The 27,551-nt window shown below is 41.5% G+C and overlaps 1 protein-coding gene across 1 annotated transcript in view; it reads right to left on the reverse strand.

Moving 5' to 3' along the window:
• Positions 1–27,551, reverse strand: part of LOC124124631 — a 70,970-nt gene that overhangs the window by 35,196 nt on the left and 8,223 nt on the right. The window contains exon 3 of the mRNA XM_048388471.1: positions 19,479–19,585. Within this exon, the coding sequence (XP_048244428.1) occupies positions 19,479–19,585 (107 nt within the window). The remainder of the gene's footprint in view (positions 1–19,478; positions 19,586–27,551) is intronic.

Raw genomic sequence — 27,551 nt, forward strand, 5'->3', positions numbered from 1 at the left:
TATAAATATATATTGTTTAATAACATAAAGGCTATCTATTAAGTTTACACAGTTGCCATTTGAATTTTGCTTGATTTTTCATCAAGTACACACAGTTCAACAAGGGCTTACTTTCACATCAGATATATATCCCCGAAACACACTGTACACATGAAGAGCATTCCCAAACTGATCAAGTCATCTTAGCCTAATTATGGTCTGAACCCAGGCTGGTTTGATATATGAAAGCAATAACATTTGTACAACCGGTCTGGTTTATAGCAGAACAGGCCAGGCTTAGCCTTGCTCCAAGGCTGTAAGGAATGATAAATCCATGGGTGTGTAGTAATTCTATCCTCATAATAGACAAGTCTAGATATGTTGGCAGTACATGGACTCCAGTCTCTTACAGGGTCAACTTGTTCTTATTTTTTATATAATCAAGAAATTATGATTTGAACTAATAATTATTGTCTTAGAGACTTGTGCAAGTCTAGGATATTAGTCTTGGAGAAGGAAAGCAGCTCAACACAAGCTGCTTCACACACAGGCCCTGTGTACCAACAACAGTTTCTCCTTCAACACCCAGTAATGAGTCAGGCTTATGATTACCAAGTCCACCCAGGCTTCAACACTCCGTCATTAGTCAGGCTTATGATTACTAAATCCACCCATCTGGTCGAGCTGCTCCACCTGTAGGGTCACAAGTGTGTCTGGGGGTTCTGTGCCACAAGCGTCCTACACAAAATGTCATCTGTGACTTTTACCACTAGCCCGAAGCCTAATTTATTTTGGTCCAATAAGCATGATAAGCTTAGTAGGCTTTGTCAGTCAACCGTTTGTAAGGAAGAAATAATATTTGAAGTAGCCTACTGAAAAAAAAGGTTGGGGCTAGTAGACTCAAGTGCTTGGCACAGACTGACATTTCCCCCCTTGCTTATCACACAGCAGTCACCACTTACAGCCTGCCCAGACAGTTTGACAGAAGTGTGGCACAGCTGATATAGTTCTTATGTCCTGGCTTCCTGGAGGCAACTTGTAATTCACTAATATTAATAACAAGACCAATAGAGAGGAAGAGCCATAATGGTTGTTTGTTTGTTGTGTAACGCCACACTCAACAATATACCAGCTATATGACAGCGGTCTGTAAATAATCAAATCTGGACCAGACAATCCAGTGACTGACATCATGAGCTTCAATTCACTCAATTGGGATACGATGACATGCATCAACCAAGTCAGCGAGCCTGTTAGTCACCTCTTATGACAAGCATAGTTTTTTACAGCAAGAATGGATTGCTGAAGACCTATTCTACCCTGGATCTTTACAGGTCAGGAAGAGGCATAATATAGTAGTGAATGCAATCCCAAGTTTGCCCTGCATAATGATTTTATTTTAATTTGCCAGGCAAGGACACTTAGTATAGAAACCTGGATAATTCCCCGGTTCCGTGGAAACTGAAAGCAACCTCCTCCTTATCCAGCTGTATCAATTGCTGGATCTATTTCCCTGATCAGATTGTCCAAGTACAAACACTTCAAGTGCAGCACACAAGAAGCCCTGTATGTGCAGTGCAGCACACAAGAAGCCCTGTATGTGCAGTGCAGCACACAAGAAGCCCTGTATGTGCAGCGCAGACTGTGCAGCACAACTCACAAAGGAACACATAATTATTCGAAAACAATCAGTGCAGTTTTTTATACATGAGTCAGTGTATAGATGAATGAGGCGATGATTTCCTACATGCCCTTCACCAGATGCACATTTCAAGCTTGAACAACAGGGAGGAAATGATTCAAACCTGACCTTCACCTTGCTTATTTGAAACTATTGGTTGGTGTCTATGTCGTGTGTTTTAAATGTCAGGGGGTGTGTCATTACAGTGGAATGACAACAGTGCCAGTCAGACACATGACCTGCGCTGGGCTGTGCCCTGGGTACAGCAGGGCTGCAAGCTGGGTGACATTTGATAGCCCAACATGCATAATTCATAGCATTTCCCACATTAAACCAAGGCTGTTTTGGAGACTGCAAATCCAGGACTTGAACTTAAGCTGCATTGTCTGTTTGTTGTCGTGAAGTGATACCAGAGTCATGAATGTATTATTTATTGAAACTGTAGAAGCTTGTACAGATCGTGGAATTTCAGTTTCTTCGGGGGGGGTTTCTGTGAAACGGCAGGAAGACAGGACATGACCTTATTACCAGCCCCGACTGGAGTGCCTCTCGATATAATAAAGTCAAACTTGGTTGGTCATACTGAAGGATCACTTTGTCTCAAGAACTACATGACCTCTCGATAACTAACTTGGATAGTCATACCGAAAGGATCACTTTGTCTCCAGAAGCACATGACCTCTTGATAACTTACTTGGATAGTCATATCGAAGGATCACTTTGTCTCAAGAAGCACATGACCTCTCCATAACTAATGTGGATAGTCATACCGAAGAATCACTTTGTCTCAAGAAGCACATGACCTCTCAATAACCAACTTGGATAGTCATACCGAAGGATCACTTTGGCTCAAGAAGCACATGACCTCTCGATAACTCACTTGGATAGTCATACTGAAGGATCACTTTGTCTCAAGAAGCACATGACCTCTCGATAACTAACTTGGATAGTCATACCAATGATCACTTTGTCTCAAGAAGCACATGACCTCTCGATAACTAACTTGGATAGTCATACCGAAGGATCACTTTGTCTCAAGAAGCACATGACCTCTTGATAACTAACTTGGATAGTCATACCGAAGGATCACTTTGTCTCAAGAAGCACCTGACCGTAAATGAAAGCTAATGAAACAGAGAAGCAGGCCTCATAACCCATTGCACAAACTACATTAAACCATTACTTTTAAGCTTCATCAATGTTTTGACAAGAAACTATCTCAACTCTGTTCAGCTCTGACAGCTGTTGCAGGATTAGCGAGATTGACAAGTGAGAAGAATTCCTCAGTGTTATTCAGAATTCCAGTCAGAGAAATATGCACACTGACTCATTGGGACATGAACCTGCAACATGTGCATTGTGAGCTATCCGGGTTGAATCCTCCCCATGTTACCATCTCTGTACAGGGGGCTCCGCCTGACATTCTGCCATCACCTGCCAATGTTTACACTTCCTGCTGGTACTACACACACAGGTATGGAGGGCCTCGCCCAGCAGCGAGGAATAGGACACGGCGACCCAACATCCAGCAACACATCAAATTCTGTACATTCTAAAGGCACATCAATAAAGTGAGTGAGTGAGTGAGTGAGTGAGTGAGTGAGTGAGTGAGTGAGTGTTTTTTTGCTGCTTTTAGCAATATTCCAGCAATATCACGTCGTGGGACACCAGAATTCAGGTTCATGTGGGGAATTGAACCCGAGTCCTCGGCGTGACGAGCCAACACATTTACTACCAGACAACCGTCACCCTTATGAAGATGTGGGTCTTCAGTGACACACTGATATGTATCGAATGATGTTGCCCGAAGAATGCATACCCATCGACTGTGTGCCGCTATGTCATTGTACACTACTTGGTCACTCTTAGTGACTAAAGGACATAGATACAAGGTCCTGCCCTTGAATCAGTGAGTCATGACTGAATCAGTTAAATTTGCAATTAAACTCATGATTCTGCAGAGGGAATTCCAGCACCTTAGACAAACAGGCCACCCAATTGCCCCCTCAAAGAACAGTATGAATAGGGGATAAATTTCCCTTGTCTTTTAGTACTCCCTTGTCTTTCAGTAAGTACTGTTCCCAATTTCAACAGCAAGTACTGTTCCCCATCACAACAGTAAGTACTGTTCCCCATCACAACAGCAAGGACTGTTCCCCATCTCAACAGCAAGTACTGTTCCCCATCTCAACAGCAAGTACTGTTCCCCATCTCAACAGCAAGTACTGTTCCCCATCTCAACAGCAAGTATTGTTCCCCATCTCAACAGCAAGTACTGTTCCCCATCTCAACAGTAAGTACTGTTCCCCATCTCATCAGTAAGTACTGTTCCCCATCTCAACAGTAAGTACTGTTCCCCATCTCAACAGTAAGTACTGTTCCCCATCTAAACAGTAAGTACTGTTCCCCATCTCAACAGTAAGTACTGTTCCCCATCACAACAGTAAGTACTGTTCCCCATCTCAACAGTAAGTACTGTTCCCCATCTCAACAGTAAGTACTGTTCCCCATTACAACAGTAAGTACTGTTTCCCATCTCAACAGTAAGTACTGTTCCCCATCACAACAGTAAGTACTGTTCCCCATCTCAACAGTAAGTACTGTTCCCCATCACAACAGTAAGTACTGTTCCCCATCTCAACAGTAAGTACTGTTCCCCATCACAACAGTAAGTACTGTTCCCCATCTCAACAGTAAGTACTGTTCCCCATCTCAACAGTAAGTACTGTTCCCCATCACAACAGTAAGTACTGTTCCCCATCTCAACAGTAAGTTCTGTTCCCCATCTCAACAGTAAGTTCTGTTCCCCATCTCAACAGTAAGACATACAAATGCATATATAATACAACACAAATGTATGATAGCTGGAAATCTGCCAATGACAAGATTCACCAGAACATACCAATCAAGCAAGGTACTTATAACACGTCTAACAGCAACTGTTTCTGATTATTAGGCAGTAAATGTGGATCTAATAGAAATACAAGTCATTTCCTTTTCCTAATGATTCCAAAGTAAATCCATTTAACTGCCCGTAATGGGAAGAGACTGATAGCAATCATATCTCATATCTCCCTCCCTTTATGAGGCAGGTATAATAATTGTGGTATGTGATAACACAGAATATCTCACCGAAAGTGGTGCGAGTCAACTCATCAGCCCATCCAGCAGACAGCGACTGCCCTGTGCCTGTGTCTAAGAGTATTCCCCCACTTCCACCCACTGCTTTAGCCAGGAATAGTAAGGAGGGGTTATCTGGCATGTCAAGCAAAATGGTTCTGGAGCTGTTCACCGGGGAGGGGGGGGCTCCCCAGCATGCCCTAAAATGCATCTTCCTCTTGGATCAAGCTGCTCTGATAATTTCTGACAATGAAACTTATCCTGCGCAAGTTGCCATGTTTAGCCCTCTATTGATGCTTCAATGATCGATCATAATTGACAATTGATTGGTTACCCTCTAACAATACAAATGATCGACTGTAAAGGTCAATAACTGATCATACGGGAAAACATTTACCTGTGTTTCATTCTAACAAATGTTTAACCATCCATCAAATTTATGATTAATTAAACATAGGCAAACACACTTAATATTACAACATGAGGCATACTCCTGTGATCATTGATGCATGAGGTATTCGGTTGTTTGTGCTCTGTCTTCGACAAGCCACTTCTATCTCAGTATCAATGTGAAAAGAATGTTCATCACATTTTGGATGGAAATCTGTCAGTGTCCTACATAATGAACCAATCTGAAACCTATCACACAACCACTGTGTGATCATGTTAAGTGTCATGGACCTGTTGATCCTCTACTCATATTTAGTTAGATTCCATAGGGATGCTTTCTCCCATTATCAGACTCAGACTCAGCGCAATCTGACACACCCTCATCCCCCTCCTCCTCATACCACATCCCCTCCCCTCACTCCCTCCTGACCTGTTCCTCCTCTCTGCCCCCACCCTCCTGCTCCTCCTGCCTGAAGGAATGTAAAGGGATCTACTACTAAATCTCTGCCAGGCATCCAGTACCAGGTGGCTAATCCATACAGATCAACTTGAACCGATCTGCCCACATATATTGAGTTCTATACAAGATGCTTCCTGATGGAATCACTCAGAAAATAACTAATGTGCCGGTGCTGGAAGTGCTGAGATTTGAGGCTATTTGACAAGATTTATATATGAGTAGGGTGAGTGACTGATATTCGAAGAGCTGCGATTGGTGGCTCTTTGACAAGGTTTACATATGAGCAGGGTGATCGAATGAGGTGTTGAGAGAGTGTAATGTGAATGCCAGTGCCACACTGAGACAAGGAACTGAACACTCGTAGACACAAGAAATGTGTGTTTCTGATACATTCCTTGTTTCCTATATGGAACACTGTCGGCGCCAACTGACGTCAGGAGTTGAAACCGATTAGCCGTCTCCCAGACCAGGTAAACCAATATTCCCGCCAGTGACAGCAAGAGCAGTGCTTATCCCAGTAGTAATTTCCCAAAAAGTTCTCAGGTTCTCCTATATTTCTGTACCTTTATCAAACTAATGACTGCCATCAAAAGACTACCACCACAGGCAGGCTGTGATTGACAGTGTTTATCTGCCTCAATATTCCAAAAGAAGAATTTCTTCAAGTCTAAATGTCAATTTGACATTCTGGAGGAATGTGGCATTCTTGACCTCTCCGCAATGCATTCATCATAGCTAGCTGCAGACGTCTATATATATATTATATGTATATATATATTTGTTAACCCTGATTGACATTTTGATGGAATTACAGGCAAAAACAAGTTGTTCGGCAGTTACCATTATCAGCCAGGCGTACGCTATCCTGGGCAGGCCGGATCAGGTGGCAAGTACATACCCTAAACACACTCTCCTGTAATCATGCCAAGCAACGTAACAAGAACTGACCTTCGTGCAGCCACCGATGTGAGAGTGAGGCAAAATCGGCACTGTCCATTTTGAGAAGAACAGATCAAGACAGTGGTGAAGTGTTCATGACATTGTCTTTGTGATGATCAGCTGGTGCTAGCTTATGGCAGGGAGACCTGATCCACCGTCTGACATATCTACACGGCCATCACCAGCCAGCCTCCCTCGCGCTGGAGGTACAACAAGTCTTCAGCTGCCTTGTGATAAACCGAATAAGTTTCCTTCTTTGGTTTCCAATTTCAGGTTAATTAGTATTATAGAAGGTACACACATGATGAATACTTGGATAAGGTTATATTTGTGCAAACTGATTTGTCTGTGTAATGGATGACCACACATTCTTGGGCGTTTTCGCTGATGTCAGCCAAATTTTAAAGTGATGCTCTGTTTTCTGAATATTAAAGAAAAATTCTGCGAATAAGTAAATGATGGTTACTATCGCTATGGTATCCTGGGAACACTGGCCAGGCCTGGAGCAAGTAAACCAAATATCCATGAAAGAATGCAGCCCAACTCCATCTGAGCCAATGATAAAGAATTGACAAAATGATTAAGAACCACTCCTCTCTATAATAATGGCCACATGACAAAGTCTTAAAGGCCTCAGTGACTTTCAGAAATCCAACATTACATACTAAAAGAATTTTGAGCCTTAAAATGTAAGCTCAACAAAATCTCTTGTGTAAATCACAGCTACCAGTGATGTCAATAATGTATTTGTGTGGGAGAATGTGAGGAATGTGGTCCTCACAGTACATTGTCCTCCTGATGTTTCCTGATCAATACAGGAGGATTGTTGCACAGTGAACCAAGCAGAAAATCGTCACACCCCATGAAACATGTGCTTCAGGATGAAAATGAAGATTAATATACATGTACATTACACAAATAATTTATACAATACACAACAAATGTTAAACCTCCAGATAAAATTTACTTTACACGTAAGTTCATGTTTCTATTCTAGCTTTACCAAGCTAATCACACTGCAATATGACAGGTACATTTGAATTCCAGCTTCCAAGCTAATCACACTGCAATAATTCACAGGTGAATTTGTATCCCAGTTACCAAGCTAATCACACTGCAAAATGGCAGGTATATTTGTATCCCAGTTACCAAGCTAATCACCCTGCAATATGGCAGGTATATTTGTATCCCAGTTACCAAGCTAATCACACTGCAATATGACAGGTACATTTGAATTCCAGCTTCCAAGCTAATCACACTGCAATAATTCACAGGTGAATTTGTATCCCAGTTACCAAGCTAATCACACTGCAAAATGGCAGGTATATTTGTATCCCAGTTACCAAGCTAATCACCCTGCAATATGGCAGGTATATTTGTCACAACATGATGATAAGTAATCAGTTTATGACAATGTTTAATCACAATGGTTTATTTCTGGGCCAAGCTGTCAAACTGCCTTCATGAGGACTACATTTGATGTAAGCTAGATCAGTTCCCATCAAAGGATCAGAAATGTTCCTGTGTGGGGGTTTCAAGAGAAAATCTCACAGCTCACAGCCAGGGATTTATAGGGACTTCAAGGAGCTGGACATTAAATTTGTCCAACTTTCAATATTATGCAGTATGAGCCCTTCACAGTGTTGGATGGGGGTCCTATTGGGCACTTTGGCAAGGACTATCTAAGGACTAGTGGCAATTTCTAATGCTGTTTGGAAATTAGGGGGGTCCTGTGGTCCTTGAGGACACCTCCTATAGTATTTGAAACATGGGACGTCAAAATCCTTAACTCTTAACATTAGGCAATGACAATAACGCCTGTTGGATTTTGAACCCTGCTTTTAGAGGGACTCCCTTTCTAGCAGTATTGGTGTCCTCAGTATCTACTATCTATAAACAAATAGGTCTGTAAATAATGAAAATATGTGAAAAATGGGAAAGTCCCTTACTTGCATGAATATAGTCACACATTTTTCTCTGGACACATTTCAGGCCTCAAAAGTTATTTTTTTATCAAGTATCCATGATATGGCTACAAATACTTTTTTCCAAGTAGCTACTGGAAGCTTCAAGAAGTCAAGCCAATATTGTAGGTAACTAAAAACATTTGAAACTATCTTTTAAAAGTATTTAAATCAAATTTCTATTACCGGTATAGCATGTACCAGGCATAATAAGCATTAGTCTTGGAATCACCACGCATACTCCGTTAGCTATTCTTTGGTAAATTCACGGCAACCAATTTTGATTTCATTTCTATTGTCACCAGCACCAGAATCGTGTCCACCATCCCTATTATTAGCTCCACCGATACTGTCATCATCATGTTTACTCTTGGTATAGGATGTTATCTTTTCTGTGAGATAATGATTAAACATATTTATTTTCACAAAAATATTAAAATGGACTGGTAAACAAGCGAAGCGCTCATGTTAATACTGCTTCATTACACACAATACATGATACAATCAATACATCAGTGAAGGTTAAATGTAACAAATGACTTTATAATACATGCCAAGCTAGATGAGAATATCTAATACATGTGTTTGCAGTTAATATTAATCAGTTCATTTACTAAACTGAAGATCTGCCAGTGTTTAATGTGAAGTTTTGAATAGAATCTAATATTTGGATTTGAACTTCCTCATACTCAAATACGAACTTCCGTATAGCACTGTAAAGCGTAGCAATATTGGAAAAGTTACATTTCATTTCGAAGAACATAGTAATGTGTACACACAAAAATGAAATGTAAAGCATATTCAGTGTGACATCTACAGGAATAAATTTCAGCATCCAAAATATGTCTGTCATACTGATCTGCGCTAAGATCAATGCAGCCAAGCCTGAGGTGACTGTGAATAGTTTGACATAACCTGTATCCATAACTTAAATCCCAGTGTCTACCATTACCTTCCCTACCATGTAGCAAGTTCTTTAATTGTGTAATGGTCTCTGTTCAAAATTCTAAAGTTGGTGTAAATAAATCAGCATAAACTTCACTTACACTTCACTGTTTGAAGATGAGCTTTCTCCATAAAGTGCAATTTGTTCTTTCCAAAACTGTATTAGGAATAAGCCTACAAATATATTTTAGAGATGATTATTCATTTCGTAAAACATTACCAATTTTGAATTGTATCTTCTGTCTTTTAATGACTTACAATTTGTTTCATTGTAAATTCTCTGATGCCTCATACCCCGGACAGCGCCACATGGTTCTAAGAGCAGCTAAGTTTGATTTTCCCAATAAATTAGCTTGTTCATCAAGCTATTTCAACTAGGACAACACAAATAAAAAATTGGTGACATAAATGAATTGTACATCATTTCTAAGTCAGTTCAGGACAGTCAAACTTCTTAAACAATTAACCAGAGGACAACATTTCCTTGCAATATCCTCAATGTGTAGGTTCCATGTACAGCTACTTTGTAATGTAATACCTAGGTGCTTATGACTTTGTACATCTTTGATTTCTGTACCATTCATACAAAGTTAGGTTTGCAACTCTAGTTTACTTTGGGGTAAATTGAATAGATTCATTTTAATCAGGACTAAATTTAATTTGCCATCTAGCAGTCCATTCTGAAATTCTGTCCCAGTCATTATTGTTATTACTAGCAGCCATATATGAGCACACACAAAAGCAGAAAGTCTTATATTACTATTTATTCCTTCAACAATGTCATTGATATAAATAATAAACGATAATGGTCCCAGGACCGAGCTCTGTGGTACACTTGCCAAAACAGCTTTTAGATCTGAGCTATAGCCATTATATATAAAATATTAACCACCTTTTGATATCAAGTTTTTTAGTTACCATTTTAATAACTTTCCACAGATACCGTAATGTTGTAGTTTATAAATTAATCCTTTGTGCCAAAAACTTTACTTATGTCACAACAATTACAGCTCTAACTTCGTTACCTTCAACTGAAGCCTTTGTGAATCCAGATTGTAGGTTAGAAGGCACATTATTATTACACATGTTTGAACATACATTTTTCAAATGTCTGTGCTAAACAACCTCTGAGGGTGACTGGTCGGTAATTTGTACTTTCATTCATGCTATTTTACTTATGAATAGGAATGATAAGAGCATCTTTCCATAGTGATGGGAATATTGCTCTGTGAAGAGAGAAATTGAATGCGAAATAAAACAGAATGGTCTGCACATGTCAGAAGTTCGTAAACTCGATGCACTGCCCACAGTCATATGATTTAGCATAACTGAATCCTCACAGCCCTGCATGGAGCTATCAAAATGTTCATGGACACAGACAATGAGTGCGGTTTTCTGAGTTCCATTGCAACAACGCTTTATTTCTGTGTCTACTAATGTGGAGAAATAAAATTCAGTTGCAACAACATATTTTTCAAGGTTGAATAAGTGATCTCTGAATTTTTTATGGTAGACAAATTGAAATTTAGGTCACATTCACGAGTTTAGAAGCAACTTTGAGCCTGCATTGCATTGGAGTATTATTGTCGTGTCAGGTTCATTGCACATGGCCAGAAAGAATGACATACAGTATGTAACAAACCTAAGACAAAACAATTAAATTTAACAGATGACTTATATTATAATTACAAGCAAAACACTGCTCACCTACGTAGTGACCATGTCCGGTACAGTAAAAGTAGTTGTGGGGAATACGTAACACTGCACAACTACGTAGTGACCATGTCCGGTACAGTAAAAGTAGTTGTGGGGAATACGTCACACTGCACAACTATGTAGTGACCATGTCCGGTACAGTAAAAGCAGTTGTGGGGAATACGTAACACTGCACAACTACGTAGTGACCATGTCAGGTACAGTAAAAGTAGTTGTGGGGAATCGGTAACACTGCACAACTACGTAGTGACTTTGTCAGGTACAGTAAAAGCAATAGTGGGGAATACGTAACACTGCTCACCTATGTAGTGACCATGTCCGGTACAGTAAAAGTAAATTGTGGGGAATATGTAACACTGCACAACTACCTAGTGACCATGTCAGGTACAGTTAAAGCAGTTGTGGGGAATACGTAACACTGCACAACTACGTAGTGACCATGTCAGGTACAGTAAAAGCAGTTGTGGGGAATACGTAACACCGCACAACTATGTAGTGACCATGTCAGGTACAGTAAAAGCAGTTGTGGGGAATACGTAACACTGCACAACTACGTAGTGACCATGTCAGGTACAGTAAAAGCAATAGGGGGGAATACGTAACACTGCTCACCTACATAGTGACCATGTCAGGTACAGTAAGAGCAGTTATGGGGAATACGTAACACTGCACAACTACGTAGTGACCATGTCAGGTACAGTAAAAGCAGTTGTGGGGAATACGTAACACTGCACAACTACGTAGTGACCATGTCCGGTACAGTAAAAGCAGTTGTGGGGAATACGTAACACTGCACAACTACGTAGTGACCATGTCAGGTACAGTAAAAGAAGTTGTGGGGAATACGTAACACTGCACAACTACGTAGTGACCATGTCAGGTACAGTAAAAGAAGTTGTGGGGAATACGTAACACTGCACAACTACGTAGTGACCATGTCCGGTACAGTAAAAGCAGTTGTGGGGAATACGTAACACTGCACAACTACGTAGTGACCATGTCAGGTACAGTAAAAGCAGTTGTGGGGAATACGTAACACTGCACAACTACGTAGTGACCATGTCAGGTACAGTAAAAGAAGTTGTGGGGAATACGTAACACTGCGGAACTACGTAGTGACCATGTCAGGTACAGTAAAAGCAATAGGGGGGAATACGTAACACTGCTCACCTACGTAGTGACCATGTCAGGTACAGTTAAAGCAGTTGTGGGGAATACGTAACACTGCACAACTACGGAGTGACCATGTCCGGTACAGTAAAAGCAGTTGTGGGGAATACGTAACACTGCACAACTATGTAGTGACCATGTCAGGTACAGTAAAAGCAGTTGTGGGGAATACGTAACACTGCACAACTACGGAGTGACCATGTCCGGTACAGTAAAAGCAGTTGTGGGGAATACGTAACACTGCTCACCTACGTAGCTACCATGTCAGGTACAGTAAAAGCAGTTGTGGGGAATACGTAACACTGCACAACTACGGAGTGACCATGTCCGGTACAGTAAAAGCAGTTGTGGGGAATACGTAACACTGCACAACTATGTAGTGACCATGTCAGGTACAAAAGCAGTTGTGGGGAATACGTAACACTGCACAACTATGTAGTGACCATGTCCGGTACAGTAAAAGCAGTTGTGGGGAATACGTAACACTGCTCACCTACATAGTGACCATGTCAGGTACAGTAAAAGCAGTTGTGGGGAATACGTAACACTGCACAACTACGGAGTGACCATGTCCGGTACAGTAAAAGCAGTTGTGGGGAATACGTAACACTGCACAACTACGTAGTGACCATGTCAGGTACAGTAAAAGCAGTTGTGGGGAATACGTAACACTGCACAACTACGGAGTGACCATGTCAGGTACAGTAAAAGCAGTTGTGGGGAATACGTAACACTGCTCACCTACATAGTGACCATGTCAGGTACAGTAAAAGCAGTTGTGGGGAATACGTAACACTGCACAACTACGGAGTGACCATGTCCGGTACAGTAAAAGCAGTTGTGGGGAATACGTAACACTGCACAACTATGTAGTGACCATGTCAGGTACAGTAAAAGCAGTTGTGGGGAATACGTAACACTGCACAACTACGGAGTGACCATGTCAGGTACAGTAAAAGCAGTTGTGGGGAATACGTAACACTGCTCACCTACATAGTGACCATGTCAGGTACAGTAAAAGCAGTTGTGGGGAATACGTAACACTGCACAACTACGGAGTGACCATGTCCGGTAGAGTAAAAGCAGTTGTGGGGAATACGTAACACTGCTCACCTACATAGTGACCATGTCAGGTACAGTAAAAGCAGTTGTGGGGAATACGTAACACTGCACAACTACGGAGTGACCATGTCAGGTACAGTAAAAGCAGTTGTGGGGAATACGTAACACTGCACAACTACGGAGTGACCATGTCAGGTACAGTAAAAGCAGTTGTGGGGAATACGTAACACTGCACAACTACGTAGTGACCATGTCCGGTAGAGTAAAAGCAGTTGTGGGGAATACGTAACACTGCACAACTATGTAGTGACCATGTCAGGTACAGTAAAAGCAGTTGTGGGGAATACGTAACACTGCACAACTACGGAGTGACCATGTCCGGTACAGTAAAAGCAGTTGTGGGGAATACGTAACACTGCACAACTATGTAGTGACCATGTCAGGTACAGTAAAAGCAGTTGTGGGGAATACGTAACACTGCACAACTATGTAGTGACCATGTCCGGTACAGTAAAAGCAGTTGTGGGGAATACGTAACACTGCACAACTACGTAGTGACCATGTCCGGTACAGTAAAAGCAATAGGGGGGAATACGTAACACTGCTAACCTACATAGTGACCATGTCAGGTACAGTAAAAGCAGTTGTGGGGAATACGTAACACTGCACAACTACGGAGTGACCATGTCCGGTACAGTAAAAGCAGTTGTGGGGAATATGTAACACTGCACAACTATGTAGTGACCATGTCAGGTACAGTAAAAGCAGTTGTGGGGAATACGTAACACTGCTCACCTACGTAGTGACCATGTCAGGTACAGTAAAAGCAGTTGTGGGGAATACGTAACACTGCACAACTACGTAGTGACCATGTCCGGTACAGTAAAAGCAGTTGTGGGGAATACGTAACACTGCACAACTACGTAGTGACCATGTCCGGTACAGTAAAAGCAATAGGGGGGAATACGTAACACTGCTCACCTACATAGTGACCATGTCAGGTACAGTAAAAGCAGTTGTGGGGAATACGTAACACTGCACAACTACGGAGTGACCATGTCCGGTACAGTAAAAACAGTTGTGGGGTATACGTAACACTGCACAACTATGTAGTGACCATGTCAGGTACAGTAAAAGCAGTTGTGGGGAATACGTAACACTGCTCACCTACGTAGTGACCATGTCAGGTACAGTAAAAGCAGTTGCGGGGAATACGTAACACTGCACAACTACGTAGTGACCATGTCCGGTACAGTAAAAGCAGTTGTGGGGAATACGTAACACTGCACAACTATGTAGTGACCATGTCAGGTACAGTAAAAGTAGTTGTGGGGAATACGTAACACTGCTCACCTACATAGTGACCATGTCAGGTACAGTAAAAGCTGATGTGGGGAATACGTAACACTGCACAACTACGTAGTGACCATGTCAGGTACAGTAAAAGCAGTTGTGGGGAATACGTAACACTGCTCACCTACATAGTGACCATGTCAGGTACAGTAAAAGCAGTTGTGGGGAATACGTAACACTGCACAACTACGTAGTGACCATGTCCGGTACAGTAAAAGCAGTTGTGGGGAATACGTAACACTGCACAACTATGTAGTGACCATGTCAGGTACAGTAAAAGTAGTTGTGGGGAATACGTAACACTGCTCACCTACATAGTGACCATGTCAGGTACAGTAAAAGCTGATGTGGGGAATACGTAACACTGCACAACTACGTAGTGACCATGTCAGGTACAGTAAAAGCAGTTGTGGGGAATACGTAACACTGCACAACTACGTAGTGACCATGTCAGATACAGTAAAAGCAGTTGTGGGGAATACCTAACACTGCACAACTACGTAGTGACCATGTCCGGTACAGTAAAAGCAGTTGTGGGGAATACGTAACACTGCACAACTACGTAGTGACCATGTCCGGTACAGTAAAAGCAGTTGTGGGGAATACGTAACACTGCACAACTACGGAGTGACCATGTCCGGTACAGTAAAAGCAGTTGTGGGGAATACACACTCATGTTACAACACTTGGAACCTGTACAATCTTCAACACTGACCCAACCAGTTTCATTTGAATATGTGGAATCTCCTCCTATTGATTTCATGTCAAGCAGTTGAAGTTTAATTTGTGAAGATCAACATTCAATCAAACTGCTATCACCCCATACTATATCATGGAATTCTAAGTCTGCAGTCTTGGCGTCAGTGTCTGCTGATTAGTTTTTATAGTTCAAAGGCATGGCTCCTTCCGTAAATATCATGACCCCCTTTAGGCCAGGGGTCGAAACTCACATTAATTTGGTAACCCATTAATTTCATGATTTACAGTATTTTGTAGAGGGTATAAAGTGCTGGTTTAGTGTGTGATGGAGGCAGGGGATTTCTGGGGTAAGTTGATCAACACATTTGTTGTGTGTTGTGTGTTGTGTGTTGTGTGTTGTGTAAGGCTCACAGATTGTCCAGGTAAGTGTTGTCCTCTTCTACCTTTTACCTATACCCTACATCGAGTGCTATCATTCTGCTGCAGATGTTGTCAGCTTCCGGTAGCTGGGGCATAAGCAACACCACGCGACAGAAAATCTATTTGATTAAACAATCTGTCAAATGTAGTTGGATATATACAGAGCTCCAGATAATAGATCTGAAGCTCTGGATATGTGAATCGGGATCAAGGCTGGAGTTTGCTTTAGCAGCTGTCAACTGTTCCCAGCGGGACCCAGTCGTTGTAACCAGGCCCTCTACTGTCCAACTGGTGACAGACACCACAGCAGTCTAACACATGTACAAGTGTACAAGTACAAGCTTTACGCATCCAGTACTCACAAATGTTGCAATTGGACGTAGAAAATATATTCACTGCGTCCCAGGGACACACTATAATATTCATTGCACCTACGTACAGTGCATCAAGAGCAGTTATGGGCTTCTGTCATTTCATTCATCAATCATGCCTACTGTCCATATGATCACTGATTCTTTGCAGGCTCTAAAGATATTATCAAAACTTACAGTACACTATACCATTTCATGACTTCCTCATATTGCCTGCAAGGACCCTTAAAATGAATTAGTGTAAGTCAAGGTAAGACCCTGACCTGTCTCTGCAGTCCTACAGGGGACCATCTTCACGAGGCAGGGGAGTTAACTGACTAAGAAAGTCAAGTTACCACCTTTGCCGACCTGCGTTGGTATTTCTGGGCTCAATCGTAGCGCCAGCAGTGGCTATTACGAGCTATGTCACTTCTATGTCCCTCCTATTGACCAATCAGATTCATCTCTTCTATCACTTCCAATTGCTTAAAAAGAAATGGCAGCGCCCAGTCAAAACCATCTGATTGATAGTCAGGATCTATATTGTAATAAAATGGGCCCTACCTTGCGAAGTGCATAGAATCACTTGAGCACTGATTAAAAACATGAAAAGATTTGCAAAATATCTGTCAACGCCCAGTTGGCGGTACATATGCTTTGCAAATCCTTCAGTTGACAGAAATCAGCATGTTGAAATCCATGTTGTTTAAGATCCAGATGCCTAGTTTGTTACGCAATTTTGATTGGACTATGCATAGACTCATTAGTCCAGCCAAAATGTAATTCCGGAATTCCAGCAAGGAACTTTGGCAAGGGTTGAAACTGGACACTTATAGAAAGTTAACTCCCTAGCCTCGGGAAGATGACAGGTGACAGATACAACAGCATGTATCAGTCTACGGGCCTTCGTGAAATGTTTGTCACACCAAGAGTCCAACAATCCCTGTCCAGTTCGTGTCAGTAACACAAATCTGAAGTCAAGTAAATTTTCCTTGCGTTTGTAAACACTACAGGTGCCTGCCTGCCACTGGACATGTGATCCTGTATGTTTATTGTCATGGTAGAAACCTAGTTCACAACAGCCAGCCAAACAAAGGTGCATGGAAGCAGGAACACGGACTGAAGAAACATTATCGTGACCCTCCCTATGTGACCAGTATGGGTGTACATGTCCCACTGCTAAACACCTGGACGTCATGTTCCTCGTCACTTGGTCATGGAGCCCAGTATTTACATCCAGGGAGCTTGCTCGGATCTTAAACTATGAGTCTTTGGCAGCAAATTGGGAAAATGTTTTTGGGGTCAACAATTGTTTTTACATTCAGGTCCTCTAACCTTGCCATCCCAGTGTTCCCACTAGCTTTTGAAACTGCCAGTCCACGTGGACTGGCAACTGTAAAAATTACCAGTCCACCCTAAATTTACCGGTAAACGGGAACACTGCAAATGCAATAATTTCCCTCTCAGTCACTCAGTCACTTAGAACAGAGTTAGTAGACCAGTATAACCTGAACTGAATGTCTTTAATACCAATCTGGGAATTTGGTGGAACAATTGATGCAGACATTAGGCCAAGAATGCTTAGATAAATTTCTAACTTCAATTTGAAGCTCTAGGAAAGATTTTTCACTGTCTTAAAAGGGAAGGAAAAGATGATATTTAACAAATCAATAAACCTTGAATAATCCTGAAAATACTAATTCTTTAGGCTTAAAAAATAAAAAGATTCGTTCTCAGGCAATGGTTTTGAAAATATAGTGTGGGCAGGTGGTATCTTCTTTTTTGTTTTGATTATCAGTTGTGTAATCAAATAAACAATTTTGTACAATTGACCTGGGAACAGGCCTCCCTAGATAAATGTATTCCTTGATGAGTAAAATACGTGAATACAGCATTTGATGACCGTTGGACCTGGAAAATTTAAGGATTTTTTTAAAAAGATTTAAAAATGGAAATAAAAACAAAACGTGCGGCGAACTTTATAATGATGCGGGCGGTGCCTGAGAACCAAGACTATTATTTCTTTTAGCCTTACTAAAACAAGAGTCATTAGAAGATGACAAATACCCCGGCCCCCACAATAGAAAAAGACACAACTTCAGACCCTGGCTAACACATGTACCAAGTTTGGATGAAACATCGTTCATGGTTTTCGAATCAAGCTCTGGAACAAAATATGGATGAACAGGCGGGCGGACGGACAGACAGACCTGATGACAACCATATTCCCCCCTCCCACACATTATATGCCGGGGGTGGGGTGGGTTGATACTATCTACTATGATACATTTCAGTTGACATACTCTGCATCCAATCCATACATCATCAGCACTGATGAAGGGGGAATAATGAGCTATATATCCAACCTCTGATCCTGCAATATGACAGTTATTGCAGGTCATCACCCTTTGAGTGGAGCAACATAGACAAATGATTGATGGAAATCAACCAAACAGGAGTCAGTTTCCTCATTCACCCAGCTAGTATCTGATGGAATAACCTCAGAACAAAAGCACTGTGTGAACATCAGATCTGTTGGCCTGACACAAATGTCATCATACATAGCATAGAGAATCTGTCAAGCTAATTACTAAATTAGGGAAACCGAGTATTAATTATGCTTGTGGAGAGAGAGTAGGGGGGCTTGGAGACTCCGAGAGGGAGGACCTTTCCTCACCTCAATTGATGTTGCTGTTAAATCCAAAGTTACACCCATCAAACTTTTCAACTGTTTTACCAATGTGATGGGTTAAAAACTATAAAGTTGGTCAAGTGATCAGCTGAAAGTCAGATGAGTGTCTCCTTTGTATTCAACAACTGAGTCAAAGGTCATAAAGGTTAGTCATGGTCTCTGTTATAGAAATAATACATGGATATCTCAATGTGTGAATGAACAAGAGTTGATAAGTGAGTGAGTATCTGAAAGTGATTGTGTTTTTATGCCTTAGTCTATCATGTCAACCTGCAATATGTAGGATAAACTCCCACATGTCGGGGTACACTCGGTACAGTGACACACAATCAGACCTCCCATTGTGGCCACCGGATCCTCATTTAAGATGGCTTTTATGACAGGTTGTTGGATCCAGGTCAAGAATTGGGATACTGGAGACCTAATTTGCTCTACAATGTTGGAGGCAAGCACTGGGTACTGTGGATTCCCTAACATTCACACAAACACCGACACAATAACTGATAGATAGAACACGGAGGAACGGCTGCCTACTTACCATAACCAGCTGCTCCTCCACATTGCTGTCTCCCCCTCCCCCGGCCACGCCCTTGCCGCCGCTGTCTCCCCCAGACACATCCCTGCTGCTGCTGTCCATCCCACCACCTGAAAGGATAAGTACACATTGGCACATGTAATATACATGGTGCAGACCGGGTATTATATCGTGTAGATATGAGATAACTGCAGTTATATCCCAGCTTGCTATGGGGACGTTGTAATGTTGTCAGAGCAAGGATTAACCTCAGATTAAGCATTTATTACAGATACAGCCATGTGTGAGATAACACCCGGGCTGCAGTTAGGAAATCCTGCTGTAGAGACACATCTCAACACAGTGGAAGTCAAGGGGTCCTTGTACAACCTTACTTGAGAAATGAAGATTTAAGGCATTGCGAAATTCAATACTTTAACAGCAGACATCAAGGACCCAGGACTGACCCTTAGTTTAAAAGTACAGCATCAGTCAAACACTGCGTGAGAAGTTGGCACTAGTCCTGTAGTCCTTGCCAAACTGACCAATAGTAAAGGTATCATAAGGACTAGTAGAAATTTGCCCTTTTTCAGGGTGTTGCTTTTCTGTTATCATTATAAGGTCACTTAGTGGATTAAAAATGTTAGTTTCTACTGCTGAAACATTTCACCATCCACTAGCCATTGTTGCCTGGCACAAGCTATGTACTAAACTTAAATACCTCGCAATCACCCCTCTCATTCAATACACAGCGTTCACAAGCACCTTTATAACATACTTCTACAACATTGCCTCCTATATGTTATTATCTGTCAACATGGTGAAAACCAAATGAGCAGGTAATTGTCAGACTAAGGTCTCCACATACTGGAGTTGATTCCTTTGTGTGTGTGCCAGGCAGATGGGTGCGATGGCACTGGGTGGAATCCATGACCGCGACGGCTCACGTAGTTCCAGTCTCAATTATCCGGCTCAGACAAAGGGAGGGGAGAGTCACACAATCAGTGACAAAACATGGCTGACTTGAGCAAATGAGTGAAATAGTTCACAGCCTGCTTGCCAAAATTTTCACAGGGATGGAATTATTGACACGAGAATGGAAAGTTTGGTAGTGGCCAAACAACAAATTGAACAATGTCCGACCTCAAAACGTGTTCTTCACAAAAAGGTCTTTCATCTTAACAATGTGTGTGTCATTTCTGCACTGCTAACTATTTTCCGTAAGATTCTCTTTGCAGCATGTTTCTGTCCTTATAGCCGACTCACAATAAATGTTTATCAGACGAGGGCTGCTTATCTATAAGGGTTACACTGTATCATGTCCATGATTCATACATTGTTAATTCACCAAATTACAAGTCATAACAAAGAACAGCACAATGAGCATGATTTTTCACATTTTTTAAACAGTCATTAAAGTCATAGTGTAACTGATTTGCAGTTGAGCCTGACTAACCAACGAACCATGTCTTAATATTTTCAGACGTGTTTGAAGCCATGCACTAAATTCATCACTACCCTTTGTCAACACAGAGTGCTGTCAGAACAAAGACCCATCCACGAAATATAATCAAGAGCATCCAGCAGACCGCAGCATGTTGTGACAGAGAGAGATGTCCGCCAGCTTGACGATGAATCAATACATTCCAAGTCCCCCCACCTAGCCTCAACTCTACTAGACAACACAAATATTGACCCCCCTCCTCCTCTGCCAATATCTATAGCTAATATCAAATTAAATCTCATTACACTAAACCTGTGTGCATGGAGACAAGTAAAGACAAGATCTTGTTTGGATCGGATGTCGTAGCTGATAAGGAAACACCTATTTAGCAGACACTACATCCATTATACAGACATTATCACTGACACAGCTGACTGACGGACAAGAGAAGCCACTAGCAAAGTTCAATTTCCTTCTCTACTACCAGTTTACAGTTCAATGTACGTGATTCACACTGACAATTAGCATGTAGGTTACAGGACAAGTTGTGGCTGTCTTGTCACTGCTGGGATGTCCAGCATAGATGATGATGGATGCTTCGATGTACCTGAACTTACCTGCTGATAACTCATTACACAAAACAATATGGTCAAACTATGGTTACCTCTTGTGATGAGATGGTCAAACCTTTTCACAGTCTTTTGCACATATTCATTCTGGTACATCCCTGGCGTTTGAGGGGGAAAGAAGTAAGTTTTTTCACACTTGAACCTACGAGACTGTTCGGGTGTCGTGCTCATCTTTGTGTTCCGATCAATGCCTTCTATTGTCCTCACAATAGATTGTCTCTCTACATGATAACATGCCGTGACTTGTCAGGGTAAACCGGGAAGAAGGGATTTAAATGAAAACAGTTTTGAGCACATAAAACATGGCAAATTGCCACACATTGTTTGTTTGTCGTTTAACGCCGCAGTCAGCAATATTACACCTATATGAAGCGGTCTGTAAATAATTGAGTCTGGACCAGACAATCCAGTGATTGACATCATGAGCATCGATCCACGCAAATGGGATACAATGACATGCATCAAACAAGTCAGCGAGCCTGACCACCCGATCCTGTCAGTTGCCTCTTATGACAAGCATGGGTTGCTGAAGAGCTAATCTACCCCGGATCTTCACGGGTCGCCACACATTGCACACACCAGTCCTACCCGATCTATTACTATCTGATTACAGCAAGGTTACAGGAGCAGAGTCTGGGTATTTGGTTTATCAAGTTTAAGAATAAGAGCCAGCAAGTTAGACATTAATCCTCAAAGTTGTCTAGGATGTAAAATGAAGAGCCCTTTCATTATTTGTTTGTTGTTTTACACCAACTCAGCAATATTCCAGCTATATGACTGCATATAATTAGATAATTAATTCTGAACCAGTCAAACCAGTGATTGACGTAATCACCCCGCATCAGCAAGACTGACTGGGGACCAGTTCAACCCCGGAGTCCTTACACAAAGCAGCCATAACCGTGACAACAGCAACATTAGAAATTGGCACTAGTATGTAGTCCTTGCCAAACTGCCCAATAATTAAGTTATCAAGGACTAGTAGAAACTTGCCATTTTTAAGGGTTTTGCTATATGTTATCATTATAAGGACTAGGGGGGCGGTCGGGTAGCCTAGTGGTTAAAGCGTTCGCTCGTCACGCCGAAGACCCGGGTTCGATTCCCGACATGGGTACAATGTGTGAAGCCCATTTCTGGTGTCCCCCGCCGTGATATTGCTGGAATATTGCTAAAAGCGGCGTAAAACCATATTCACTCACTATAAGGACTAGTGGACTAAAATGTTAGTTTCTACCGCTGACAGTATTTCTCAGTGTTTGTACTTAATTCTTAGTTTCACACGAAACACTCTCATATCTGCATTCTATTTGATAGGACACGACCATTTTGACTGAATAAAGGAAGTTGGACACGGACAGTCACATCAACATGCAAGCTTATAACGCGGCATTAAATGGGCTTTCAGGATCTTTTTCCTACTCACAGCGCAAATTCTTTACGTTCACTCTTGAATTTAATCCTTATAACCATTAAATATATATAAATCGAGGCTCCCTGAGAATAAGAGCTATGGAGGCTGATCACGTCCTAAAGGCAGCCATTGTAGCAATTGCGTATTTATCATCTCAGAATGGAGACATAAAATACACTGGACGATTGAGAATGCAGGTACATCTATTGCGAAGAAAATCACACATACAAATTATTCACAGTTCTTGAAATCGTTTGTGACTTTAATACCATGGATCACTGCTCCTATTTCAGTTTGTTTCAACTGATCTATCATCGGTCATAACTGGTTGTCCATCACTTCTACTGAAAGCGCATGGTAAAAGAATATTTAAAACTTAAAGAGTCTAACTTCCATGAATGAACTTATCAATGGCTGCGTATCGGTGATACATGTGTTAATGCTCCATAACTTAAAGATCAAATGAATGTCTTAATAACCATCGCTAAGTATATGGATGAGATAATACCGATGCGACGTTAAATTTTAACTCACTCACTCACTCTTAATAACCTATAACACATAAATCGATTATGGATTCTTGTAATAAAATTTTGCATCTGTAACAGGTAAATCGATTTTGGACACTTAAAATAATAATGGTGAACGTTAGATTCTTATCATAATCATCACCATTGTCCCTTCTACTCTGTACTGTCATATGAAGAAAAGTAAGCAGGTTTAGGCCCCTTTGAACAGTATGTACGTCATATTGTAGTCTGTCAGCTAGTCGGTCTGCATTGGATTTAAAAAGAAGTCCAACTCAAGTCGAGAATTATTTGGCAAGTCTAGGATTGTTCTATTCTCCATTTGGATTTTTATATTTTTCATTTTGTAGAGATATATATTTTTAAATAAAATAAATTTATTTCTGGGACTAAATATCAGTCTATATGTCAGTCTATATGTCAGTCTATATGTCAGTCTATATGTCAGTCTATATGTCAGTCTATATATCACTATCAGTCTATATGTCAGTTTAATGTCGGAGGAAAGTGATGCAGGATAATCAGCACGATGGAGAAACCAACAATTTTGGGTCTGGTGCCGACAAATCAAGAACATTAATCAGGTCTACTCTGGGAATTGAACCCCAATCATAGGATCCTGTCATGCCTAAGGGCTGCAACTCTGTACAGCTAATCTCAACACTTTGGAAGACTGTTCAGGGCATAAATCACTAGAGCCTCAGTGCACTTACAGCCTTGGGCAGAACACAAGCACCGATACACCCGATATTAACATGCTTTCCTCGCACATGACACGCCTCATGCATCAACCGGAGGGCTTCCTTGGCTAATCTGGTGTGTCTTCTCCCATTGCCTGCATTAACATTGTTTGTACCATGTCTTGTCTGTGTTTAAAACTTATGGTTTACACAATGAATACCTGCTATAAACAAGCACCTGCCATCCCTGCCTGTGGTCCACCAGCCAGTCTGCTTATGTCAAGATACACATGCTGTATGGTCATCAATTAAATACATATATTTAGGAATATACACATGTCCCAGACAATATTATTGAAACATATTGGAGGACTTTTAGCATGGTGCTATTTTATGTCAGTGAATCTTTGAAATTCATACTGCATACCAGCAAGCATACTTCATACCAGCAAACATACTGCATACCAGCAAGCCCCTCTATTTTCACTATTTCACAAAGAGTCAAAATCCTTGAAAATAATTGAGCTCCTAAACATAATAAAAATGCTAATCTCAAACCAAAATCTCCCCCAGCCAGCTTGGGAAATAATTCTCTAATCAATTTAATTCAGAAAATGCAAGATGGCTGTCTGGCAGACATGTATTTGAAGTGACTTTAAAGCGTCGGGAACACCTGAACTAAGCAGCATTAGAAATAGGCACTAGTCCTATAATCCTTGCCAAACTGCCCAATAGTTAGGTATCATAAGGACTAGTATTTGTAAGGGTTTTGCTGTATGTTATCATTATAAGGACTAGTAGACTAAAAGTGTTAGTTTCTACCGCTGCTAAGCTTTAGCTCGGTCTGTGTTACTCCAGCAGTTTGACAACAACATCCCATCCAGTCAAATACAAATATTCACCATTCACATTTTCTACATAACAGAGATATGTAGAAAACAAATAGGCCTCCAAATCTTTGACAAATGGCTGTGACCAATCCTAAAATAGGTCAGAAGAATATTTTATCTGATGCCTATTACCGGTATTCCCCAAAATGAAATAGTGTTTCCCATTCCTGGTTTCAATGATCACTGTCTACATTCTGAAGTCACACAGATGACTGGCGATGACAGCCCACTTTGTTGTATTGAGGAGGAGTAATTACAGGCCAAGTATACCAGCCCACTACCTCCTTTCATGTGAAGGCTTCGATTTCAGTATGGGAAGAGTTGTGTTCCCATCTGACGAGTCAAGCGGGTTAATACTTATACCTAGGAACAAAGCCAGGGCTTATCACACTGTTCACTGGGCATGTACAAGTCCCGGGACAGTTGCCCAGAGTGTATACAGGGTATATCTCATGCGTCACCGTCATGCTATGTTTGCTCATTTGTTTGCTCATGTTGTCTCTGAGAACGGCCTGTTTACTGTGAGTGAGTGAGTGAGTGAGTGAGTGAGTGAGAGAGTTAGTGAGTGAGTGAGTGAGTGAGTGAGGTGTTTAATGCTGCTTTGAACAGTATTTCAGTCATATGGGCATGTCTGCTCAATATGGCAGAGGAAAGCTCAAAGTGATGCAGGTCTTAGACTTTAACCCACCAGCAGCAGTACTGTACTGACAAACCTAGAAACATATCAGTGTGAATTTGGGATTTGATCCCACGAATAGGTTCTAAGAAGCCTAAGGGACACAACTCTTAACAGCAAATTGTAGCGCCATAGACGACTGGGCCACCTCGGTAAAAATGAACAAGCAACAACAATGGTGGAATTCATTGTTTCTGAGAAACCAGTCAAGAAGATGGTGCAGTCATACCGCTGATCGGCACAAGCCAGCACGGCACATATCTAACATTACATGATTAGGTCCTTTCAGGCTGTCAATGTAACATGGCAATAATGTTTGGTCAACATATAGAGTTACGCTGGAACAACATGCCCCTAGTCATAATTCATTTTCATTCACACCATCAAGTAAATCGGAGCAAGAGTTGATCTGTTCACAGCTTCATTCTAGTTAGTGTCGGTACTGGTGTCGATAGCCCTTTATTTCACCGCAATAACACACGATCATTCTCCAGTTGTCATTGTCGATCTGCAGTGACCTTTCCCTTATGAATTTGGTCCAGTCTGCACCGAACAGTTTCTAGTCTTCTAACACCAATATCATCAGGGAAATCATTTTGGTACATTAGTACATTGGTACATTTGGTACAGATGGACTATTATTAGCAAACCTTACTGGAGCCAAACATATGTCACTAGACCAAAGCTTCAAACCAGTGGTTTCCGAATGTATGTTACGCCAAGTATCTCCTACAGATACAGCAAAGCTCATCACTTGTGACTCTAAGAGACAAATTAATGTTGATGAACTACAACTAGTACATTAACACTGTCATATACTGTGTGTAGTGGAGGGGGCAGACCTGGTGGTACTGAGCTTGTCTGTACAGACACCAGAATAGTCTGTGTGAGGCTCCTGGTGCCCCTCCACTGGCCGGCTGCCAGTGACTTAACCTACTTACAGGCCTATAGTCTGTGGTAAACCTGGTGCAAGTAGTATGGATTTTAATACCCAGTGTTTAAGGTCGTATATTCTATGACAAGATTAGATTCAGTGACTCTCATGGTGGAGGGCAGATTGACAGTCACAGACTCAACATGACACTTTTCCCTCAACCGTTTTACCCTAGACCATGACACTGAGCCCGAGTCAAGCCTCACACACACAGTGGCGGGGAGTATCACATGGAAATCCTTTAAGCTCATAATTATTGCATTGACAGATCCTACCTGACTTAGCATGAGAGTCCTAATGCTGATCAACAACATGGGCTTCATATGATCTTGGACAAACAGGCTACTGCGACCAATCATATTTACATCAACACGATAAGTGGTAAATGATATAGAAGTCCTCCCGTGGGAGGTGTACAGGCCGCTGACGAACTGCGCAGGGAACTAGTGCCACAACCATGACTGACCATCATCACGAGACAAAAAGACTTAAATGATTGATTTGTTATTAGTCTTATTGTTATTTCATCACCTTGAATTGTATGAACCAGTGTGTGTTGCTAAGTAACACAGTGGAGTGAGGTGAGTTTTATGCCACTGTCGACAGTTTTTCAGTTAATAGTGAGTGAGTGGGTTGGGTTTCACGCTGCTTTTAACAGTTTTCCAGTTATATCGGCGTGTCAGCTTAATGTGGAGGAAAGACCGAAATGATGCAGGTCTCAGACATTCAACACTTTGCAGCATACATTCGCGCTGATGTTGTGACATGCAAGGTTCACAGTCACGTTGTACCATTACAATCATTCTACAGGGTTAGAAACTAACAGTTTTTGTCCACTAGTCCTTATAATGATAACATGTAGCAAAACCTTTAAAATGGGCCAATTTCTACTCATCCTTAGGATAC

Source organism: Haliotis rufescens, unplaced genomic scaffold, assembly GCF_023055435.1.
Source record: "Haliotis rufescens isolate VD_foot unplaced genomic scaffold, xgHalRufe1.0.p SCAF_72, whole genome shotgun sequence".
In the NCBI taxonomy this organism is placed as follows: domain Eukaryota; kingdom Metazoa; phylum Mollusca; class Gastropoda; order Lepetellida; family Haliotidae; genus Haliotis; species Haliotis rufescens.